The sequence below is a fragment of the Oncorhynchus tshawytscha genome, linkage group LG06 (assembly GCF_018296145.1).
Source record: "Oncorhynchus tshawytscha isolate Ot180627B linkage group LG06, Otsh_v2.0, whole genome shotgun sequence".
Taxonomy (NCBI): domain Eukaryota; kingdom Metazoa; phylum Chordata; class Actinopteri; order Salmoniformes; family Salmonidae; genus Oncorhynchus; species Oncorhynchus tshawytscha.
The window spans coordinates 61,197,579-61,223,022 of NC_056434.1; the positions used below are offsets into that span (position 1 = coordinate 61,197,579).

The 25,444-nt window shown below is 40.9% G+C and overlaps 1 protein-coding gene and 1 long non-coding RNA gene across 7 annotated transcripts; one reads left to right on the forward strand and one right to left on the reverse strand.

The window, feature by feature from the left end:
- Positions 1 to 218: 218 nt before the first annotated feature.
- On the reverse strand, positions 219 to 13,537 carry LOC112252824. The gene is made up of 4 exons (XR_002953894.2): positions 13,248 to 13,537; positions 4,403 to 4,508; positions 4,092 to 4,190; positions 219 to 549 (listed from the first exon to the last, which is right to left on the reverse strand). It is a non-coding gene; the product is annotated as an uncharacterized LOC112252824 (long non-coding RNA).
- LOC112252822 (DNA-binding protein Ikaros-like) lies at positions 2,207 to 24,658 on the forward strand. Of its 6 annotated transcripts, none has more exons than XM_024424456.2 (8): positions 2,207 to 2,525; positions 7,537 to 7,590; positions 7,760 to 7,882; positions 13,848 to 14,132; positions 16,407 to 16,574; positions 17,077 to 17,202; positions 22,533 to 22,667; positions 23,477 to 24,658. In XM_024424456.2, exons 1-8 carry the CDS (start codon positions 2,246 to 2,248, stop codon positions 24,184 to 24,186), a joined length of 1,881 nt encoding a protein of 626 aa, XP_024280224.2. In that variant the 5' UTR covers positions 2,207 to 2,245; the 3' UTR covers positions 24,187 to 24,658. The 6 variants fall into 6 exon arrangements, with proteins under 6 accessions (XP_024280224.2, XP_024280225.2, XP_024280227.2 ...); XM_024424457.2 differs by having other exon boundaries at positions 22,536 to 22,667; XM_024424459.2 differs by lacking the exon at positions 13,848 to 14,132 and having other exon boundaries at positions 2,210 to 2,525.
- The last annotated feature ends 786 nt before the right edge of the window (positions 24,659 to 25,444 follow it).

Sequence of the window (25,444 nt, forward strand, 5' to 3'; positions counted from 1 at the left end):
CTTGTCTAATTTTGTGTGCCTTATGAAAGAGCACTTTTTTCCCAGTGGAACTCTCTGCGCCTGACTCCTTCCTCACCCACCTAGTCCCGTGTGACACATAAGGTGTAGAAAATGTTTAACTGACTGAAAAGGGCTTTTATCCAGTCAGGATCAAAACATTTTGTTTAAATACCCATGTTTATTCAATGTCTTTACAATGCATTATAACCCCATCAAAACGCATTCTACCTGTTGGCTTTATTAATGTTACTGAAAGTTTCAAAAATAGTGGTGGTCAAAAACAAAACTGTACCACCTGCAAACATTGTGACACAAACATTGGATTCAACCTCTCTTTAAACTAGACTGTGTCCTTGTGTCCTGGTGTAAGCCCCACACACGTTGAGTGAGAAGATCTGCTGTGTCACTGGGATAGGTTGGTATCTCTACGGCTGGGAAGACCATGCTCCTCTGCTGGTTATGATTGGAGCGTGCGTTGTCATGGGTCACGCTTCTGATCCAGGATTCCCTCTGTCTGGCCTCAGGTCAGGAGTTGGGCTATGGGGGGGCCTTTAACGCCATGACACAACTATTAACATTGGCTTCTCACTCACAGTAAGTTCCTTACTTGACCTGTACTGTAGCTGAAGATACTTTTATAGAGGCTGGATCAATATAACTCTTTTGGAGACTGTTGTAATCCATACTGACATGTGGAAACAGCAGACCAAAAAACACACACTCCTGTGAAAAGTTCCTCTTTTGCACCATGACCAGACCAACTGCCTGTGAATGTTATGCTGTTTTGTAGATAAGGGCTGCCTTCCACTGTAGGTGACTCAGCTATCCAGAACACGCTGCATCTCCACAGATAATACCACTCAGAAAGGTCAGAAAATAATGGGATAATGGGGAACAACTGTCACTTTTCTCCTAGCATACTTGCAGCAAAGATTCCCTGTCCCCGAAACGTCATTTAAGATATTATAATGACAAAACATGGCAGACAAAATGAGCCCACTTGTTTGAATAAAATAAGAGGTATATTACTCATTATTTATTGACAATTTATATAATTATTAATCCACAAAAGATTTGGCTTTGAATAATTTGAGGCAATATCCTATACGTGCATTCAACACTGTAATAAACCAATGTTCTGAACATGTCAGTTTAAAAAATATATACATTTGACAAACTACTATGAATTCTGAGAAAAAGAAGAAAAGTTCATGGGCCCTAAACTATGTTGGCTGAAATGTTTCTACTATGTTGGCTGAAATGTTTCTACTATGTTGGCTGAAATGTTTCTACTATGTTGGCTGAAATGTTTCTACTATGTTGGCTGAAATGTTTCTACTATGTTGGCTGAAATGTTTCTACTATGTTGGCTGAAATGTTTCTACTATGTTGGCAGAATATGAATTCAATGCACTAGAAACAAAAAAAATGCAATTATAGAGCGAAGAGAAAGGCAGTACTTCAACAATTCATTCACCCTTGTGCACAGTCTGCCTGTGCAGGGACATGCCGAGGTATCCCTCAACAAGGATGCGGCTGATTTACAGAGACACAGTATCATTGCGTCAATGGGATGCTTGTCTTTATGAGTCTGTTTAAATTCTAATGAGGTGTTTTCGCACGTTACTTTTCTTCCCGTTATTCCAATGGCAGTGCTGCTTGGAAATAAATCATGTCAAACGACACTTCTAGAACAGATCATTGTCCTCAAAACTCATCGCCTGATCTTGGCAGAGCTCCCTTTTCTCCCTTTTCCCTATTTTACCTCAAAGGCATCTGTCCTACTGAAAGGATGTACACAACGTGAAAACTTGGGTGATAGCCTTTTTAGGCCTATAGGCCTATTAGCTTACATTCCCGAAATGTCATTAAATTGTGCATTTTTTAAATAATGAAATAAGTGTTCAAATAGTATACACGTATAGGTAAGTATATGAGACTGTATTCATTTGTTGATACATAAGCAAAAGGAAGGACGCAACTTTCTACAATGATTGTCGGCTGTTGTCAATGTAAGCAGTCACAACAGTTGTTCGAATATAATCGGGAAACCAACACAGTTTGTTATTTTAATCGCACTGTGGCTATTATAGCATGCCAGAACAGGTGACTGAAGGGGCGCTGCCAATGCAAGTGAGGAGTCCCCATCCTTCTCTACGAAGTAAATAAATAAACAATGAATCGTCCAGTCTCCTGTGCGCCCAGCCTGGTGCGCCTCATCCCATCTCATGCATGGCTGCCAGTAATGGTCTACTGGGTGTCAGCTTTTATTTGCAGGACACAAAGCAAGTGCCAAGGGCTGCTGCATCGACTCCCCGAGCAGACTCGGCCTCTGGATAAAAGCAAGCAAAATGCTTCAGTCGAGCACAGAAACATAGAAATGTTAGGCTGGAAAGAGGAAGTACAGTGGAGAGGGGAGGGACCGAGGGCAGAGTTCCATGGGGCTGCCGCAGCGCTTCGAACTTCTGCACATGGAGCGGGGGGGAGTTGGAAGAACTTCATATTGCAAACTCAAGGAATAGCAGGTAGAGTAACTTTCACGATGCTTTGTTTAAGTTCAATGTCATTTAAAGTGTTTATTCGTATTTCTAAATGGTAAGAAATGAAATATCGTTACTCTTTAAAAAACGAACTATGTTAAACAGATTGGAAAACATTGTCCTGACGTCTGGGGCAGGTGCGTGAGTGTGAGCGTCTGAAATCCTGTGACGCGAGTGGTGAATGTAACCGAGTTGACTAAATGAAGGAACATTTTAATGTTACATGAATGTTATACAGTTTTGATACGCATTATAATTAATATCGAATGTATTTTCTTTGGAAAATAATGGAATAATGGAATATTTTCCTCCTTTCCCAAACATATTTTAGGAGATCACAGGAATTGCTCACAATTATCTCAACCATATCGAAGCAGTAGGCTATATGTCTTGCCATTGACAATTAATCCTATTATAATTAGGATAAACATAAAAACAAAAAAATACATTTCCTTGGTTTCAAAGTTTCCTATAGACTCGTTTCACGTTTCGTGCCAGATTGCCACCTGTTGCAACTGTGCGCATCCAGAATGAATATCTGAAGTCTACCAACCATTTTACATCATGACATTCAAGCTGGAGTTCTTATTTCAGAAGTCCACTTTCCATTATTACAAATGAAACCAAGTCAATTTAAATAGCATGTATAAAATTGATCTGAACAGTCCTCAATGAAAGCGACAGGAAATAGGCTATAACTGCGTTGCCGAGAGTATGAAAAATGTAATCTGTTTCTATGCCCTTTTCAAAGTTACATGAAAAAGACACACACTTCAAAATTCCTTTTCAAGATACCCAAGACGGTCTGAATTATTGGTTGATCTGATCCGAACCTGACATGTGTGTTGATAGTATTGGTGGGCAGGGCTCAAGTATAGCCTACTGTTAACATGTTGTGAAACTGACATTCAACAAGATCACCATAGAATATTAATTGTAAGAGAAATAATGAGGAAACAACTCCATAATACTTTCCTCACACATTTGTGCGCTGGGACAACATTTTACAAGCTTCAACATGTATGATATGTTATTATTGTTATGTAGAACTATAACCATAAACAATGAAAAAGCCTACTCAAGTCGGCTAATTAAATTTGGATAATATGGAATAATAAGATATCATATTTTCATTACTGCATTGTCTAGATTGTCCTCACAAAACTTCAAAAGCAATGTTGATCTTGTTTTAACTTGATTTTAATTTGTTGTTAACAATGGTATTTCCATTTTGTTGACAGTCCAAACTGCCCTACAAAGGCCAAACGCAGTAACTACGTTTTTTATTTATTTTTTACTGCAAATCTGATTTCAAAATCTTTTTATGTCTAGACAGACAGCAGTTTCTGATATTCCATGATATATTTTAATCAACTGGCTTGTTCTTGTGTCAGGAAACTATACACCACATGAATCAGAAAACACCCTTGGCCATTTCTGAACAACTCAACATTTATGACCAAATTCGTAGTTACTGCGTTTTGCCTTTATAGGGCAGCATAGCCTACCTCCTCATTCAGCATTGACATTTGACAAGGTTAGGCTACTCACCTTTTTTTTTTTTTTAGGGCAGCCAAACACTTGCATTTCAATTTGATAGCAAGGTTTGCTCTTTTCAAGCAAACCACTGCCACCTCAAAGGTTTCTGTTCTACGGAAAAGATGAGAAAACAATGTGAAAACTTGGGCGATGGCCTTATTATGGTAGGAATTTGCTGAGTTACTTTTTGAATGAAACGTTCATTTTAAAAACGAATCCAAAATTAAAAACACAGCAACCTGTACAAATGGACTCACCCTCAAGAAAAAAAAAAGATATATTTCAATTACTATTAGTAAATTAAGCAATGAATTGCAACCCACCCCTTAGCACAATGACATTTGATGTATCTGCTTCTTCCTATTGAGGAGGGTTGGAATGCTGCAAATACACGTTTGTGGACACATCAGCATCCTTGTTATTAGCATACTGAGGAAGGAGACGGAGAAAGAAAGGCTGTTATTAAAATGATTCTCACTGAATACCGGTGTAATGAAGTGTGTCAGATGCAAATGAGGACAATAAGGAAACTCCTTTCAATGCCCCTATACTGTAGCCCCTCTAACCCACAATAGGTGCCAAAACATCAGCTTAGTACGATTATCATCTTTCAATTTATGGCTGCACGTTTCATTAATTGCTAATGAGTATTCTCTCTATAATTTTCAGATTTAAAAAAAAATGAAAACGATGACTGTTTTGAGTGTTATGTTACGTGGTATAATGTAGTAGGGCATGGTTCCCCAAATGGTGGTTTGGGACCCACAGGTGGGTCGTTGCTAAGGCATGAGTGAGTTGTGGCACAAATACTGTTTTGTTTCACACTGGAATGAATGAGGTGGGTCTCAATACACAAAAAGTAATTCATATTCATTTTTACATCTCAGTATCAAAATATATGAAATGAATCAAGCTGATTACATTATTTTTGGGGGGATAAATTAGCAACAACAGTCACTGTTCTTAATTTGTTGTCCAAATGAATGATTTTCTGGAGAAACAAATTATGATTTTCAAGTACCGTCTTTAATCACACTTCTCACAGAAGCAGCATATACTTATAATAGTTTGAGGGGGGAAAAAACATTTCAATAATGATACCTGATATGATATAATTCTTGTTTGACTTTACTTTGAAAAAAAGTTATTAGAAACTCAGCCTAATGTTCTATATCACCCCTCAGATTGTATTGATTTTCATATGAATGTTTTATTCATTCACATAGAGCCCATATTATTCACATATGTTTTATGTTGATATTCCTGACATTTAAGGAGAAATATGTGTTGCCAAATTATAGTTTACATTATAAAATCCTGTCAGTCGGTTTTTACTTCCTCACAGTATCCAAAGTTTGCTGTTGTTGTGCACTTTGGCTGTTTAACGGTTTGACTGTTTCAGTCTCCACCCTGCTCCCTGTCGTGTGTTCGCACCCTCCTCGGCACAGCCCTTCCACCCCACCCGCCATCCATCACACACACACACACACACACACACACACACACACACACACACACACACACACACACACACACACACAAACACACACACACACACACACACACACACACTCCCTTGAGTTAGGACTGGGGGTGTTGTGAACCCACAGCCCTCATCCTGCCTCTCCTCCCCTTACTGAGCGCACTCAGACCCACTGCCATGACTCGTCCTGCCCTTTGTGAGGCACTTTCAGAAAGCAGGTGTTGTCCTTAGTGCCTTGTTTTGTCATATTTGACTAAGGTGGTGTCATTCTGAAATAATGTCTGAATGAAACCATCCACAAAACACAAAATATATTGAGAATTGTCAACAAGAAATGAACTACAACATAACATATCATTAAGATATTCAACTAATTGGGTTTTGTCACAAACACCTGTGGTTTATAATGAACCAGGAAACAAAACGATGATAAAACAAATAAAATAAAATGAATGTAATCTAGCATAACTAAAAGGAATAACAGTGTTACTTTGGGTGAATATACAGCTTCCTGAATGCCTTAACAACTGTGTTGTGGTTAAACATGGGAATGCATTTCTCACTTCTGTGAAAGTCCCCCACCAACACCATCAGTATTTCCCTTCGCACCATCCGCCCAGAAAAAAAGGCACATGAGAATACCACCCCCTCCCGACCTCCAAACTCCAGATGCTAAAGAATGATGGTGCCGGCAGGGCCTCCTAGTCCTGGTATCGACACACCAGCATCTAACACCCACTGTGCTCGCTGCGCCAGCATCTTCTGCACCAATGACCTCTGCCCTTCCTACCCCCTCCCCAACCCACCACCACCTCCCCCACTTGGGTCCTGGGTGTTCGTGGGTTGTCGAACCTCTGACTTGACTCGCCTGTCCGCTGAACATTGGGCGTTGCGACCGCAGCAGGGGCTGCTTGGTGGCTTCCCACTATTTGTTCCAAATGTGTGGAGCCATCTGTCAGTAAAACAGGAAGGCCTAGGTTCCCCTTCTCCCTCGGGCTCGCTTCGCTATTTTAGGGAGCTTCACTTCTCCCTGTGTGGCTGGCTGGGCCGGGAAAGCGGCTCCACCAAGGGCCTTCTTGAAGTGGCGGAGCCGAGGCTGAGGCTGTTGTGCCCATCTGCTGCAGGCTTGAGGTGGATGCATTATTAATGGGGCCACGCGCACTGGTGACTCCTCAGATATGCAGCAGGCCCCTGGCCAGGGGATGTGCTCTTCTTCACTAAATTCCCTCCTCTTGTGCGAAAGAAACTTACTTAGGTGCCCCTTGGCCTTCTCCTTCCTCTATCTCTCTCTCTGTCCCCTGGTTCTCTCTCTTTACTTTCGCTCTCTGATACACTCCCTGTCTGTCTTGGTTCCCTCCCCTCTCTATCTCTGTATCCCCCCTCTCTCCATCTCTGTCTCTATCTCTCTCTCACGGTCCCTCTCTTTATTATCTTTCTCTCTCTCCTCTCTCTTTGTTTCTGATGGTTGCACCTCTCGCACACGTCTTTGCTCGGGTAGTGGCGCGCTCAGCGGTGCATGCTCAGTAAATTAGAGTGAACATGAGCGTCGATCAGCTGGGCACGACAAACAGCCGTATCCTCAGTGACCTTGGGCCACTGAATTTTCTGCTTAATTTTGCAGCAGTCAGTATGCGTTTTTGGATGATTAGGTGGCAGGAAATTAACAATAAATAACAAATGTGGTCTGAAAGCTCCTCATCACCATAGCCCGTCATGCAGGGCCAAGCCACTCTCCCAGCCCATCCTCTCTGTCAGACATGTAATGAAAATGTCTGTAATTCGTTGTAATGTAATGGGACAGCGGTGTGTCTTTCGGTGTGACAAAAGGGATCTTGCCAGGGTGACAGAGTTGTAAAGAGAGAGGTCATAGCTTTCGTCAGTTGTGGCTTTTTATAATGTTGTCTTTTTCAGCCCTGCTGTGCCGTTGATACAATTTAAACACATCTACATCTCTGTCTCTCTCTATCCCATTAGAGTACCTGCACCGAATGGAGACGGAGGAGGCACAGGAGATGTCTCAGACGCCAGGTAAAAGGCACTGTTTTCAGACCTCAGAGTGAGATGCACAGAGCCCAAGTCGAGTGGCACAATTCACAGCACATATAATGGATTATAGATGATTACGGTTCTACCATATGAGCAATAACGAACCATGTTCTGGTGACTAATGGGTGTTTTCTGGTGTTTATCCATGCAGGCAGGGACAGCCCCCCTCCCAATGATGTGTCTGAGGACCAAGACGAGGCCATGCCCGTCCCAGAGGACCTGTCTGCCAGCTCCAATTTACAGCACAACAATAGGGGTGACAAAGGAGGCATGGGTGAGTGACAGTTCCTATAAGTCTGTGCCACATATGTTTAAATGTGCCACTCCCACATCAGTAGGCCTATAACCAGTTATTACACCTAGACCAGTATAGCCATCAAACCTTCACCCGTGTGCTCCAAAACCTAGCAGTTTCCATAGGAACTTCAGAAATATGTATACCGTCACAAGGACAAAAGCAGTAGTATGGTCCATACTACTCATAATGAAAATAAAAAGAACAATTATCATAATATATTAATAAATGCCATATGATGAATACATCTACAATAATTACATGCCTGTTACAGCTGCCTGCACTAGATATACAACAGCAAAAGTTCCACCCTCTTATTCTTTTTTAATGGTAAAATAAACCAAAACTACATTTCATAAAAACAAATGTGTCGGTAACTTAACTATTTTGTGTTAGTAAAATAACAATTTTGTAACGGTATCCCAACCAGTAGTTAGCACATGAACAACAAATCCCTTAGTTCCACTCATTAGTTGCAATCTAGCGCTTAATCGAGCTTAGTCCTTTTGAACATGTAGTCTTGATGCATTTAGGTCATTGGCAGGAACGGTTGGACATTTCTCTCATCCGTCACATGATGTGCAAAACCTTAAGGAATGGCTAATGTGGCCTTGATATGAGGATGTAACTAAATTAAGCCAGGGAATACCATTATCTGATCTACAAGTTAATTGAAACTCGGGACATGACTGGCATGTCAGGGGACACCAGGCAGCATTTACCAGATGAAGTTCTGGAATTCAATTTTTTTGCTTCATGAGAACATCTGTGAACCCCCCATATCATGTTGTATACGTAAAAGTACAACATCTCATACAACCAATATCTATGGTAGGTTTATGGGACGTGTTAGTAGTTGTGATAACTGGGGTACACGATAAGTGTTACTATAATTTGTGGTGTAAAAATGGAACGTCCTTTCATATTAGCTTCCAGATAGCTGTGTGGTGTAGTTTACCCTTGTGCGTCAAGGCTGCATTTAGTCAGAAACAACATGTCGGAGCAGAGGAAACTGAAATAGGATGTGCAAGAGTTTCCTAAGAAGAACTTGCCATCAGGCAGTTTCAACACTCCAGGAGATAAAGACTTCAGGAGCAGAGCCAAGATCGGAGATCAGCATTGCACATCACCAGTGCATCTCACCACCACACAGCCAGCGCACCTGCAAACACACTCACCACTTTCACTTCAACTGTCAAGCTTTTAACTCAGCAGCACACATAAGGAACTCCAACTCTCGCCAGCATGCCATAGTTTACGACATGCGCCAGGAATCTTTTGTAACTGCCCTGCTGACCATGAAGTGCACATTTATCCTCATCAAAAGTCACTTAGTCAATGTGACAACGTCTGTCAGCATTGAGGTGAAATCAGCGTAAAATATTTTGAGGCTTTCACCTCCTGCAGCTGCAGTTCCAAGGTTTATCCATGAGCCACCAATTGATTGACTTTCTGAAGCATTACATGGACTATACTTATTTTGTTTATCATAAATGCTCCTTTTTTAGGGCTTTGTGCAAGTTTGCAGTTGAGCTAGCGCTGGAAGAGGAGGCCATAGGTTCAGTCCAGTCAGGCTGTTCTTTCTCCATATGACTGTCTTTGTGGTTAGCCTATGATTAGTCATTTCACTAGCCGGATTTGACATAACTAGGGAAAACTGCTCAAATGACAAAAATGTTCACTGATGCACAATGGGGACCATGCCATAGGAATTTCAGTCAGACAGTCAACATTTTTTACATACCTAAGAAAAATGAATGACAATTGTCAATCAATTTGGGATTGTGGTTACAGACATTATTCCATATTCCATCAGAAATAAAATGTTATAGTGTCTTCTTTGGCGAGTTAGTTTTTTAAGGATGTGTTGTGTGATTCCTAACCTCTTTATCTGGTCTTATAGTATTTTGAAACACAGGAAGAGGTCCTGAATCAGGAGAGAGGTCTGCAGAAACATAGACAACACTGTGTGTGTGTGTGTGTGTGTGTGTGTGTGTGTGTGTGTGTGTGTGTGTGTGTGTGTGTGTGTGTGTGTGTGTGTGTGTGTGTGTGTGTGTGTGTGTGTGCGTGTGTGCGTGTGTGCGTGTTTGTTTGTAAGTGTTTGTCTTTGAGTGTGGGTGAGTGTAAGTGTTTTTGAGTATGTGTTGCTCTGCACTCCCTAAAGATCTAATCACCACTGTGAGAGGAAGTGGCTGTTATGCTGTATCTATGCAATGCATCACTGGCTCTCTGATAAACCCCAAATGCATCAGGGAGTTATTATTATCTGTTAGGATCATGTGGTACAAAGGCTATTGGCCTGAAGTGCAGGACGCAAGCAGGACTGTGTAACTGAGACAAGGAGGCTGCAACTATAACGGAAGCTCAAGACCTCAAAGCCAGGTTGTTTGTTGCAGTTTTCCATTCACTTTCCAATGCTAACATACTGTAGGTTTGTCCTACACAGCTTCTCTAGTTTCATCCTACACAGCCTTCATCATACGATTCAAAAAGCCCCAAAAGGATTTCCCTTGTGTGGGAAGGACAAGACACATTGTCACAAAAGGTTGCCTGACTGAATGAAATTGTCTGAAAATATTTTTTGTCAGTACAGTCACACAGACACCTAGTTTCCTAAATTGGGGTCGCAAATGACATGTCACAGTATGCCTGTCCGGTGACACAATTTCTCTTTCAGTAGGTATGAGTAATTAGGGCTATCCAGTCTTCACTACAATCCTGTCTATTTCAGACTGAAGTGGTAAGCTTTTGAGTTCCCGAAAAGGCTAGGTTAGAGTTTCGAAAGAGTGGGCAAAAGTACACTTTGTTTTTGGGGCTCCTTATCGAAACCGACACACCCAATGGAATTGTGTTCAGTATGGCGTCTACGTGGATTTACACACATGTGGTTGGTCCCACAGCGGAGTTAGCACACACTGGGCTATTTTCATCAGACACTGAGAAAAGCCGCTCTGTTGCAGGAACCTCCAACAGGCTCTTTTTAACTTCCACACTGCATAACTGAGCCATCATCAATGGCTTGTTATCAGTTACCTGTGTTTCCTTTTTTTGTTGTTGCTAGTTCTGTCAGAGTAGATTGTGCGTTTCAGTGGGTGGTCTCTTTTGTACCTGTGAATCCAATCAATGACACTGGAGCTGTCACTAAGTATATGGTAGCCTACAATGTTGAAAATGATGTCTTTAGTTAAACTTTTTATTTATTTTATTTTTTTGACTTCCAAGCAAAGTAAATAAGCCTAGGGTTTTGTCACAGAAGGTCTCTGGAAAGATACTTCAGTTTCAGTGGTCTACACCAACCCTCATGTTGTCATTCTGGCCCCTCTTTAACCCACCTCCTCATAGCTGAGCTAGACAGCGTTGACATCGGCAAGGCCGAGGGAACGACTGCTGCTGTGCTGCAACTTCTCAGGGACATATGGGGAAGTTGTGACTAAATTGGAGATGGGAAGAAGGGCTTGTACTTTATATCATGCTTGTCACACATCCTGATTTACTCGTTTTGGGAAGCAAGTGTCAAATCTCACAGGAAAGGACCAAACAAAGAGATAGAGCAATAAACCAACAACAGTGAATCACTTAGATCCGACTCTCGATTTCAACGCCAGACATTTAAGTCGAATGAACGATGCATTTTTTACTATGAATAATATCGAACCAAAAGGCAACAGAAAGTCTCAGTGAGATTCTAAAGGGTAATACCACTGCAACAAGAGTACTTTCTGTGAGTGAAATCTTTTTTCTCTCTCATTACCGTAATCACATAGACGTTTAAAAAGAAAATGGTTGTGTTCATGTTGTAGCCAAACAACCCAGTAATCCTCAGGTCTATGATTCTGGCTGACCAGTAGGCCTAACATGCTTGGGGAGATGCAGGCCTTAACTCAGCACCTGTGGTTAGTGATAATATGCTCTTTAAGGTTATCAGTGCCCGGGGTGTTCTCTCTATGTCAGTAGTAATCTGTGCCTTTTCTGCTTTCATCTAGCTAACTTCCTTTGTGCCGGGTGTGAGATTTCTATAAGCATATGGTTTGTGTTTCCCTCATCTCGCCTGCTCGGCAGAAAGACATGTCGTGGTCTATGTGTCCACTCGCAAAGAAAAGTCGCAACAGGCAAACAGACAAAATGTTGTGTGGTGAGGGAGGAGCAGTTTTTTTTTCACAAGCCTGCCCTGGACCTAGAGTATTTCAGCAGTTAGCATAACGTAACTAATTCTAACGTTATTTTGGTCTTTGGTCTGTCCACTATCACCAAGGTGGCGCGTATTATTTGAGTAGTTAGCGTAGTACTGTATACCAAAGGCTGATTTTATCCAGTATCACCAAGATGGTATTCAGTTAATACTGAAGTATCATCTGAGAGCAAAAAAAAGAGTTCACCCAAGTTGCCTTTCCTATCTCACTGGATGAATCATGCATTACGGGAGCTTGTTCCCTAGGAGTGTCAGTGAAAACAAGAGTCCCCACAAAAGACGGTTTCAGTTACACTGTTTTACAATTCCTTGTCTGCGCTTCCCTTTCTGTCACTTCACCATAATGATTGGTATTTCAGTTAGGTAGGCCCTGTGTCTGAAGCTTCTCCTTTTTCCCTATAGATTCCTATATTTCATTATTTCCACTCCTTCCTCTTCGGGTGTACAAACAAGTTAGACACATGAGGAAATCAACCAACATGACATGCAAATCACAGGCTAATAGTTGAGGGATTGTCGAGGCTTTAAGTGGTTAAAAGTAAAGTCCAACAAATTGAGGAACCAGTCACTTGACCTGATATCCCTCCAATACTCAATCAGATGCCTGTCGTCACATTTCCTTTACATCCGCTACTTTTTATAGTTGTGCTTATTGAGATGATAGATGTTGATTAAATTATGGTTAAACAAAATATTTGTTCAAATGGATTGTCATGCCATAGTCTGGTTACAAAGTTAGTGAAAAGAACAGTTCCCACTGGACAGAAAAACTGGTTGAATCAATGTTGTTTCCACATAATTTCAACAAAAAATTGAACGTGAGGATATTGAATCAATGTGGGAAACGAATTGAATTCGCAAGACGTTAGCAGCATAAGGGCATTTCATCTTTTTTTCACCCAACTTTTAACCTAAATCCAATGACATGGTGAATTTCTTTGTTGATTTCACAGTGAATTCATGTTAGTTGACAATTAAACCAAATGTTAATCAAAACTAGATGTTGAACTGACGTCTGTGCCCAGTGGGTGTTACACTTGATGGTGTTACACTTAGAATGCAAGCATTTTTGGATTATCACTGACATTTTTTACATTTACTATTTCTCCCTTACTTGTTTGGTGTGCGAGTGTTAGTGTGTGTGTGTTTGTTTACCGTAGTTTGTTGGACTAGTTTACACCGCTGCCGTCCCTCGTTTCACACAACTTCCTGTGTCTCTGTTTCCTGTTTATCTTGCTGTCATTTTCACAGTGTGTGATGATGAGAGATGCAGTATGAGTTTCCCTATTTCCTTTAGCAAAAAGGTTTTAAAAAATATATATTTATATATTATCCATCTGTTATGTTTGATCTGGAGCACTGATCACAAGAACCCACTGCATGAGTTCACCAAATTTGTTTCAAGGTTTTGCCCTAGTGTGCTCAGCCAATCAAGTTGAATTGAGGATAGCTGCACAGAAAGTGCTGATTTACATGCTCTCACTCTGCAATGAACTTTTGCTATCAGTAAGTTCATTGGAGGTGAGGCATACCACCACAGATACATATTCATAGACTAAAACAACCATTCAAGTAGAGAAACAGACACATGCCCTTAAACTAATAGTCACATATTGACCCATAGACAGTCAAAGATATACATGTACTCCAATAGTAACATAGTAATGTACTCATATTTCTACACAGTAATGTAGGCTATAGTCCCCCAGAAACATGCTCCTATTCTAAACAGTGGCCCACTGCCCTCTTTTCCAGCCTGTAACATTAAAGTTGAGGCTCGCAGTGACGAGGAGAATGGGCTCGCCTTTGACATGATGATGAATGGCGAGGAGGAGGAGGAGGAGTGTGCGGAAGACTTGCGCGTGCTCGATGCCTCGGGGGCCAAAGTGAACGGCTCCCATGCAGGCGGCCCCGACAGCAAGGGCCCCTACTCCTCGGCCGGGGGTATTCGCCTGCCCAACGGGAAGCTCAAGTGTGATATCTGTGGGATAGTTTGCATTGGCCCCAATGTGCTGATGGTGCACAAGCGAAGCCACACTGGTAAGCCATCTGCGATACCCATCGCCCTTACTTTGCACCCACGCTCACTGGTAGGTAGCCTTACAGCGAGATCATGTGTATGTGGAGTGGAGAAGCTGAGATGGATTCTGTCAGTGTCTTTATCTTCACTTCAGACACTGAGAGCAATAGACAGAGCACTGTTAGGGTAAATCTTTGCTCAAAAGTTTTACTCCAAAGTTGTCCGCAAAGCATAGGCTACAACACAAGTCATTGGGTTTTCACACTATTTTACAGAAATGAATTACATGCTTATCACCTAATAAGTATGTTTTTGTATATTGGAGAGCTAAGCACCACTAAGTAGGATACCATGCTACAGTGCTAGGTATCCACCAATTGTGTTGAATTCTGTAAGATAAGGACCTGGAGGTGCTAACTGTTACCATGTACTTTCTCAGTAAGTGAGGTGCAATGAAGCAGTTGAATACTCATTTGGTAAAAACGAGTTAATTGATGATGGAAGCGCTTAACATGAGGAGATCAATTCCATTTAGTTGATGTGGATAATATAGAGCTTTCATTGGTTTGTAGTGGTCAAATGGGTTTCAGAGGTGTATTTTCACATAGTTACTGTGCAACAGTCAATATATTGGTCTGTAATGTTGGCAACAGGAGTTTTAGAGTAAAATATGGAAGTATTAGTTAATGTCATGTGTCATGTGTAGTATCTAGATATTCTGTATGGGTGACTTTTGAGTGACTCATTCTCTGAGTGTCCTTTTAAATTATTACAAGAGAGAAAATGCTTGTGGTCGGTCTATTTGTTGTGTGATAAAATAAAAAAGTAAGATGAATATAGTCCCTAACATGACCTTAAATCACAGTTGAAAAACAGGATATCAGCAGCAATGAAAAGGAATCTTCACAAAATGGCAATTATCCAAGTATTACAACTTTTTCAAAATTCAAAATTGATATTCTATTGAAATGAACCCAAACCAGTGGGGGGGAACACTTTTTAAAAAGGCACTTAACTGCCAAGCTTTAGAAACTAATGAAACCCAAAATGGAAGAAAGGAACACTAGACTAAATGTAAATGCAAAAGAACGTATAATAAAATATATAATGAAGTGCCTCCTATTTAAATAGAAAATATTCTGTGGTGAGTCTGCTCCTGAAATGCATTTTTAATGAGTTTCCTTTTTTCTATATTTTTGCTGCTTCACTGGTGAGTCTTATTTTATGGGGGCCTTTTGAGAAAAAAAAGCCATATTAAAACCTTCTCACAGAATGCCACAACACACGGAGAGGATGGATATTGGTTTATTCCAGAACCACTGATCAGGAAGACTGGCTCTCAACACAAAGTGTTTCCTTCGCTTTATTCAAATTAGCTTGAATTTGCATTGTGATGGGCCGCTCTTATTTTAGAGCCAAAGAAGAGGGGGAAAAAATTAGATTTTCAGATCAAATTGACCCAGGCACTGGTGCATTACGAAACTGGCAGCCTTAGTCTGAAAGGCTCTTGTTCGATCAGAGTGGTACTCGGCTCTGAGGTGCAGGGCCAGGGAGAGCACGGAGAAATGGAGTGTCACTCCGCTTTCAAACCCTCCTAGGCTGGTTGATTGGGTTGTGCTCCGAGTTCCTCCATCATCCACTGTGTTCAAGTACTCGGGATTCTTTTAGTACAGTGACCCCGAATTCACATCTACAGTGGCGCTATTTGGGATGCTTTAGTTCCTGCATCCACGTAGCAAAATTCAGACAATGGCTTTATACCTAGCCTATTATTGTCTGAGGAGTATCTGTTCGCGTTGAGCTGAGCTGACATTGGTGTATCTAAAAGCAAACTAGAAACTCCCAATGGTTGATAAACTGATACAAACTACAAATTGGTCCATCTCATGCTGTAGGATGACAAAAAAGAAAGCCCATTCGTACATTCACCTTACACTGTCAACACTCTGCATTAACCCTTGTTTATCTAAAACAAATAGAATTCCATTCATATAGGCCAACTCTTACAAATAAAATACTCATTTGCTATATTATTGTAATTTTGTGTCTGAGCTCACAACACAAGATTTTGCTGAAAATGTTCCTATTTAATGTTAGCACCTACATAACTTACAGATGCCTATACTCCAGTTGTGTGTTTGTGAGATTACAAAAGTGTGCTTGTTAGTGAAAAATATCCAAACACTCATTGGCAATCTGCCAATTACATTTAAAGTGTTGATACTGTAGATGAGTGGCAGCTGTACCTGTGTGAGGGCCCTCACAGCGTGCTGTGTGGTGTTTCTTGTCCTCAGGAGAACGTCCGTTCCAGTGCAGCCAGTGTGGTGCTTCTTTCACCCAGAAAGGCAATCTGCTGCGCCACATCAAGCTCCACTCAGGAGAGAAGCCCTTCAAGTGTCACCTGTGCAACTACGCCTGTCGCAGGAGAGATGCCCTCAGCGGTCACCTGCGTACCCACTCTGGTGAGTTAGGAGGGTAGGAGTAGTGGTCAGTGTGCTGTGGAAATGGGCTGTGTTCATTAGGGCATGCATTTTTAAAACCATTTTGCAACAGAAAATGAATTTCTCTTATTGGACAAGTCAATGTAGTCCCTCCCTGTTTCAGTCAGTTTTCTTCTATTTAGGGCCAAATTAACACGGCCATGGTAATTACCAGGTGGAATTGTGAGAGAACACCTACAGTGTACTCTGTGAGATGGATATCTTGTCTTATTGTGGAGTGGGAGACATATCTGTCATCTGCAAAGAAATGATTGTAAAACCATTACATTTATCATGTGAATGAAACATGTGCCTGGGTGTATTGGGGAATGAAAAACAACCCCGTCATAACTCAAAATACAACATACAGTACACACCACTCCACAATATGGACAGTACTATGGAGCCGCTCACATGCACTTGAACACCGCTCTCAATAAATTGCTGTCAGTACTCACAGCTCTAGCAATGTCACATCTTACAGTTGGAAAGCCCCACAAGTGTGCCTACTGTGGGCGGAGCTACAAGCAGCGTAGCTCTCTGGAGGAACACAAGGAGCGGTGCCACAACTACCTCCAGTGTATGGGGCTGCAGAACAGCATCTATACAGGTTAGTGTCTGTCTCTCACCTCCGCCCACGCTGTTGACCTACTGTGCACTGTAGTTGACTCAGGACTCTCTCTGGTAGCAACGTTAATGAACCAACAATGTTGCAATTAGAACAATGCTCCTAGCAGGTCAGGACAACATTTTATGACATGTATCTGCACGATAAATGCTGTATCTCTATCAGTAAGGCTTCCATAATGCATTGGACAAGGGCTTTTGGCTGTTTCTGTTGACTCATAACCCAGTTATTCTAAAAGGGGGAAATTTTTAAAAAAATGATTCAGTAAAGAATACATTTTCTTGGATGCCGGATCTTTAGGTTTTACTACTTCATTCTGTGAATCAACAAACCATAAATAAGAGTCTGACGTCTTTTCCCTTGTAATCTTTTCAGTTCGTGTTTTGTAAAAATAAATAAAAATGAATGGACAGTTCTGCTTAAATCTAATAATAATTTCCTGAATGTGGAACACGGCTTAAAGTTAAATATAGTGAGAGAATGTGGCTTTTGCTCACGTTAAAATACCTCTTATACAAATGATCCATTGAAGGTGGATGTACATGTAACCTACTGATCTGACAACATTAGGAAGTGGGCCGAGAGAGCAGAGGTTTGTATTATTATAAGAGGGAATTATTATCAGAAAGGTTTATCACTCTCCTTTGCTTAGTCAGTGTGTGCCTTCAGAAAGTATTGACACTCCTTGAATTTTTTCACATTTTGTTGTTTTACAGCCTGAATTTAAAATGGATTAAATTGAGATTTTGTGTCACAGGCCTACACACAATACCCCATAATGTCAAAGTGGACATTTTAGAAATGTTTACAAATTAATAAAAAATGAAAAGCTGAAATGTCTTGAGCCAATCATTTGGAAGGTGTATCAATACACCCAGTCGCTACAAAGATACAGGCATCCTTCCTAGCTCAGTTGCTGGGGAAGAAGGAAACCGCTCAGGCCCTTTGAAACAGTTGCAGAATTTAATGGCTGTGATATACTATTCTTCAGATATACAGTTCGACATATTCTATACATATACTGTCCATATTATCTATACATCCCATCGGACACACATATACAATGCATTCGAAAAGTATTCAGACCCCTTGACTTTTTCCACATTTTTTTACGTTACAACCTTATTCTAAATTTGATTAAATTAATGTTTTTCCTCATCAATCTACAAACAATACCCCATAATGACAAAATGAAAACCGTTTTTTAAAACATTTTTGTAAATGTATTGAATAGATGGAAGCCACTCCTCAGTAAAAGGCACATGATGGGCCGGTTTGGAGTTTCCCAAAAAGCACCTAAAGGACTCCCATACCATGAGAAACAAGATGCTCTGGTCTGGTGAAACCAAGATTGAACTCTTTGACCTGAATGCCAAGCGTCATATCTGGAGTAAACTTGGCACCATCCCTACGGTGAAGCATGGTGGTGGCAGCATCATGCGCTCAGGACCTCAGGCTGGAGCGAAGGTTCCTCTTCCAACAGGACAACAACCCTAAGCACACAGCCAAGACAATGCAGGAGTTGCTTCGGGACAAGTCTCTGAATGTCCTTGAGGGGCCCAGCCAGAGCCCGGACTTGAACCCAATCGAACATCTCTGGAGAGACCTGTAAATAGCTAGCAGCAACCCTCACCATCCAACCTGACAGAGCTTGAGAGGATCTGAAGAGAAGAATGGGTGAAACTCCCCAAATCAAATCAAATTGTATTAGTCACATGCGCCGAATACAACAGGTATTACAGTGACATGCTTAATTACGAGCCCCTAACCGACAGTGCAGTTTCAAAAAATACGGACAAGAATAAGAGATAAAAGTAACAAATAATTGAAGAGGAGCAGTAAAAAAGAACAATATATACAGGGGGTGCCAGTACAGAGTCAAATACAGGAGTGCCAAGCTTGAAGTGTCATAACCAAGAAAACCCGAGGCTGTAATCGCTGCCAAAAGGGCTTCTACAAAGTACTGAGTAAAGGTTGTGAATACTTATGTAAATGTGATATTCCCGTTTTTTGTTGTGGGGTATGTCCTTTGTCATTATGGGGTATTGTGTGTAGATTGATGAGGATTTAAAAAAAAATGTAATCAATTTTAGATGAAGCTGAAGCATAACAAACTGTGGAAAAAGTGAAGGGGTCTGAATACTTTCCGAATGCAATAAATGTATTCAGTATATACAGTACCAGTCAAAAGTTTGGACACACTTACTCATTCTGGGGATTTTCTTTATTTTTACTATTTTATACATTGTAGAATAATAGTGAAGACATCAAAACTATGAAATGACACATATGGAATCATGTACTAACCAAAAAAAGTGTTAAACAAACCTAAATATAGATTTTAGATTCTTCAAAGTGGCCACCCTTTGCCTTGATGACAGCTTTGCACACTCTTGGCATTCTCTAAACCAGCTTTATGAGGTAGTCACCTGGAATGCATTTCAATTAACAGGTGTGATTTCTTAAAAGTTGATTTTGGGAATTCATCAGTTGTGTTGTGACAAGGTAGGGGTGGTATACAGAAGATAGCCCTATTTGGTAAATGAACAAGTCCATATTATGGCAAGAGCAGCTCAACCCTGGAATGAGTAGGTGTATCCAAACTTTTGACTGGTACTATATGTATATTTATACTCTTACTTTTTAGATTTGTGTGTATTGTTGTGTATTAGATATTACTGAACTTTTGGATCTAGGAACACAAGATTTTGCTACACCCGCAATAACATCTGCTAGATATGTGTATGCGACCAATAAAATTGGATTTGATAGGAGAAAACAGAGGATGGACTAACAACATTGTAGTTACACCACAATACTAACCTAAATGACAGAGTGAAAAGATGGAAGCCTGTACAAAATAAAAATACTCCAAAACATGCATTTTGTTTGCAATAAAGCACTAAAGTAAAACAAATAAATGTGGCAAAGAAATCAACGTTATGTCCTAAATATACAACGCTTTATATTTGGGGCAAATCCAACACATTATATCACTGAGTATCACTCTTCAAATGTTCAAGCATTGTGGTGGCTGCATCAGGTTATGGGTATGCTTGTCATCTGCAAGGGAGGTTTTAAGGATGAAAATAAACCAATAAGAGCTAAGCACAGGCAAAATCCCAGAGGAAAACCTGGATTAGTCTGCTTTCCAACAGACACTGGGAGACAAATTCACCTTTCAGCAGGACAATGACCTAAAACGCAAGGCCAAATATACACTGGAGTTGTTAACCAAGGTGACATTGAATGTTCCTGAGTTACCTAGTTACAGTTTTGACTTAAATCGGCTTGAAAATCTACAGCAAGACTTGAAAATGTCTGTCTAGCAATGATCAACAACCAACTTGAGAGAGCTCTAAGAATTTTTCTAAGTTGTAAATATTGTAGGAACCGGGTGTGCAAAGCTCTTAGAGTCTTCCCCAGAAAGACTCAAATCTGTAATTGCTGCCAAATGTGATTCTAACATGTGTTGACTCAAGGGTGTGAATACTTACAGTTGAAGTCGGAAGTTTACATACACCTTAGCCAAATACATTTAAACTCAGTTTTTCGCAATTCCTGACATTTAATCCTAGTAAAAATTCCCTGTCTTAGGTCAGTTAGGATCACAACTTTATTTTAAGAATATGAAATGTCAGAATAATAGTAGAAAGAATGATTTATTTCAGGTTGTATTTCTTTCATCACATTCCCAGTGGGTCAGAAGTTTACATACACTCAATGAGTATTTGGAAGCTTTGCCTTTACATTTTTTAACTTGGGTCAAACTTTTCGGGTAGCCTTCCACAAGCTTCCCACAATAAGTTGGGTGAATTTTGGCCCATTCCTCCCGACAGAGCTAGTGTAACTGAGTCAGGTTTGTAGGCCTCCTTGCTCGTACACGCTTTTTCAGTTCTGCCCACAAATTTTCTATAGGATTGAGGTCAGGGCTTTGTGATGGCCACTCCAATACCTTGACTTTGTTGTCCTTAAGCTATTTAGCCACAACTTTGGAAGTATGCTTGGGGTCATTGTCCATTTGGAAGACCCATTTGCGACAAAGGTTTAACTTCCTGACTGATGTCTTGAGATGTTGCTTCAATACATCCCCATAATTTTCTGTCCTCATGATGCCATCTATTTTGTGAAGTGCATCAGTCCCTCCTGCAGCAAAGCACCCCGACAACTGGATGCTGCCACCCCCGTGCTTCACAGTTGGGATGGTGTTCTTCGGCTTGCAAGCGTTCCCCAAACATAACAATGGTCATTATGGCCAAACAGTTCTATTTTTGTTTCATCAGACCAGAGGTCATTTCTCCAAAAAAGTACGATCTTTGTCCCCATGTGCAGTTTCAAACTGTAGTCTGGTGTTTTTATGGCAGTTTTGGAGCAGTGGCTTCTTCCTTGCCGAGCGGCCTTTAAGGTTATGTCGGTGTAGGACTCGTTTTACTGTGGATATAGATACTTTGTACCTGTTTCCTCCAGCATCTTCACAGGGTCCTTTGCTGTTGTTCTGGGATTGATTTGCACTTTTCGCACCGAATTACGTTCATCTCTAGGAGACAAAACGCGTCTCCTTCCTGAGCGGTATGACGGCTGCGTGGTCCCATGGTGTTTTTCTTGCAGACTATTATTTGTACAGATGAACATGGTCCCTTCAGGCATTTGGAAATTGCTCACAAGGATGAACCAGACTTGTGGAGGTCTACAATTTTTTCTGAGTTTTTAGCTGATTTCTTTTGATTTTCCCATGATGTTAAGCAAAGAGGCACTGAGTTTGTCAGTAGGCCTTGAAATACATAATATGTCTGTAAAGGATTTTTGGAAAAATTACTTGTGTCATGCACAAAGTAGATGTCCTAACCGACTTGCCCAAACTATAGTTCATTAACAAGAAATTTGTGGAGTGGTTGAAAAACAAGTTTTACTTGCTCCAAACTAAGTGTATGTAAACTTCCGACTTCAACTGTATGTAAATTTGATATTTCTGTTTATAATTTTCAATACATTCGCAAAAAAATCACTTTGTCATTATGGGTAACTCTGTGTAGATGGGTGAGAGCAAAAAAATCGCTATAATCAATTTTGAATTCAGGCTGTAACACAATAAAACGTAGAATAAGTCAAAGGGGACAGATACTTTCTGAAGGTACTGTACACCAACTGTCTCTCAATAAAAGCATCCTCATCATTGCGCCCTGTAAGAAATCAACTTTCAGGGATGCTTAAGCCAATATTAGCAAGATCCTGTTATACAATAATCCTACATTTGATCGGGTCAGATTTTACTACTTTGATTCTGAAACCTACTTTTCTGTCTTGCTTTCCAGTAGTAAAGGAAGAAAGCAACCAGAATGAGCAGAGGGAAGACTTAAGCCAGACGGGATCTGAGAGAGTCTTGGTGCTAGAAAGACTAGCTAATAATGTAGCCAAACGTAAGAGCACTATGCCACAGAAGTTTGTAGGTAAGGGATAAAGTCTGCTTCCTTTGTATACCAACAAACATTGCTTTAACTGCAAAGCACACGACTTCGGTTCCTAATGTGAGAATTGCGTATTTCAGTTTGATGCATTCTGATTTGCCACAATTGCGCTGCAGAATATGCTATTTAATAAAACAACACATATTCAGCATGATCACCCTTGTGCCTGGAATCTGTTATCATTAGAACAATGTTTGAGCTTTATTTAAGTTGATCAATCATAATATTTCCATTGAATTCAACTTTAACGCTTTGTGTATTATACATTTATTTGAAGATGACTCTTACTTAAATTAAATTAAGTAAATATATTAATAAAAATATGCTGACAAAACATGTAAAAAATTACAACAAATAAAACAAAGTAATCAGCCATGAGACACGAAGGAGAACAATGTAAATGTATGAACAATGTAAAGAATGGAAAACTCGAAATAAGGAGAATCACCAATCAATATCAGTAAAATTGTGACCAATCCATTTTGGGGCGGCAGGTAGCCTAGTGATTAGAGCATTGGACTAGTAACCGAAAGGTTGCAAGATCAAATCCCCAAGCTGACAAGGTAAAAATCTGTCGTTCTGTCCCTGAACAAGGCAGTTAACCCACTGTTCCTAGGCTGTCATTGAAAATAAGAATTTGTTCTTAACTGACTTGCCTAGTTAGATAAAGCTAAAAAAAAAAAAACTTTGACACCTAGAACTACAGAGAAACATTAGTGTTTGATATAAGGGATCTGAGGATTTTCTATTTGAATTGTAACATTAATCTGTTTTCCCTTTCTAATCCTCAGGTGGGAAGCGTCTCTCCGACCTCTCCTTCGAGGGCAACCCCGGGGAACTGATGCAGCCTCATGTCATCGACCAGGCCATCAACAGCGCCATCAGCTACCTGGGTGCCGAGTCCCTGCGACCTCTCATCCAGACCTCCCCAACCTCCTCTGAAGTGGGGGTCATTGGCTCCATGTACCCCCTCCACAAGCTACCTCCAGAGGGACAAGGGGCGGGGGGCCACGGCCTGTCAGCCAAGGACAGCGCAGCTGAGAATTTGCTGCTGCTCGCCAAGTCCAAATCAGCCTCCAGCGAGAGGGACGGCTCCCCCAACCACAGTGGCCAGGATTCCACTGACACGGAGAGCAACAATGAAGAGAGGGCAGGTGGCGGGGCATCGGGCCTCATCTACCTGAACAACCACATCACGCCTGTGGTGCGTAATGGCGTGTTGCCCCTGGCAAAGGAGGAACAGCAGCGGCAGTACGAGGCCATGCGGGCCAGCATCGAGATGGCCTCAGAGGGGTTCAAGGTGCTGAGTGGAGAGGGGGAGCAGTTGAGGGCATATTGCTGTGAACACTGCCGCATCCTCTTCCTAGACCACGTGATGTACACCATCCACATGGGCTGCCACGGCTTCCGAGACCCCTTTGAGTGTAACCTCTGTGGCCACCGCAGTCAGGACCGATACGAGTTTTCCTCACACATGACCCGAGGGGAGCATTGCTACTGAGTGGCCCACTGAACACACACTACCACACGAACACACACACGCTCACACAGACATACCCCCACACACACTTGCTTATTTGAAAGTGGCGATTTTTATACATTGTCAAGAAATTGCATGTTTGAAAAACAAAGAACAAGACTAGTTTATGTTAACTTCACATGTTCAGGAGGAAAAGGCAAACAATTCCGCTTTTTAGAAAACAAAAGGTGGTAAAATAACTGTTCAGTGAACAAAACAAACAACTTAAAAAATGATTGTGCTTCAGCAGTAAGTATCATGTGTCACATACGGTATAGTTTTAAGTCTTTGATCTACCCTTTGATGTCTGTATACATCAAATAAATGTCTCTGTTTTCTGATAGCCTACCTGGAGAAATATCTGATAGCCTACCTGGAGAAATATCTGATAGCCTACCTGGAGAAATATCTGATAGCCTACCTGGAGAAATATCTGATAGCCTACCTGGAGAAAAATCTGATAGCCTACCTGGAGAAATATCTGTATATTTTATTCTAAAGAATACAAACATACAATAAAGTTGTTTTTTAAATGGCAAGGTATTGCTTGACATTTACGTAAGGGATAATCAACAAGAGGCTATGCGTTCTATGGAAAATAATGAAAGATGTGGAAAGTGTGTTCCACAACGCGGCAGAGGAGTGGAACTAAACCTTCCACTGAGTTGCATTATTATCCAGAGAACGCATAGAGCACCAAGTTGAATATCTCTTTCATACCATCGCTGTAATTTAGCACATTTGACACAAGACGTGTTACTTTGCAGGTAGAAATGTGTTTGACATTCACTGTAGATTTTACTATAACTACAGCAGTTGCTGTGGTAACTAAACAAACAGACTTTTAAATTTAACCAGGCAAGTTAGTTAAGAACCAATTCTTATTTACAATGACTGCCTACACCGACCAAACCCAGACGACGCTGGGCCAATCGTGCACCGCCCTATGGAACTCAAAATCATGGCCGGTTGTGATACAGCCTGGATTCGAACCAGGGTGTCTGTAATTAGACCCCTGCGCCACTCAGGAGCCCATGCCTGTTTAGCTAACCAAACCATCAGTCCTAGCTTGCTATTATGAAAATTGGGAATTCAACAATACCAACATTGTTTTCAATTTGACTTTTGCTTTCAAAATGAGCTCAAACAAAACATGCAAGAATGAACTATAGAATGAACTACATCCATAAGCAGTATATATAATATACCGTGCATTATTTAACCAATAATATATATGGTC

Bases quoted from the DNA above. Each gene is read 5' to 3' on its own strand.
- LOC112252822 (XM_024424456.2), top strand. From the start codon at position 2,246: ATGGTCTACTGGGTGTCAGCTTTTATTTGCAGGACACAAAGCAAGTGC. The intron at 2,526-7,536 runs GTAGAGTAACTT...CTATCCCATTAG, and splicing joins GCAAACTCAAGGAATAGCAG to AGTACCTGCACCGAATGGAG. The intron at 17,203-22,532 runs GTTAGTGTCTGT...CTTGCTTTCCAG, and splicing joins GCAGAACAGCATCTATACAG to TAGTAAAGGAAGAAAGCAAC.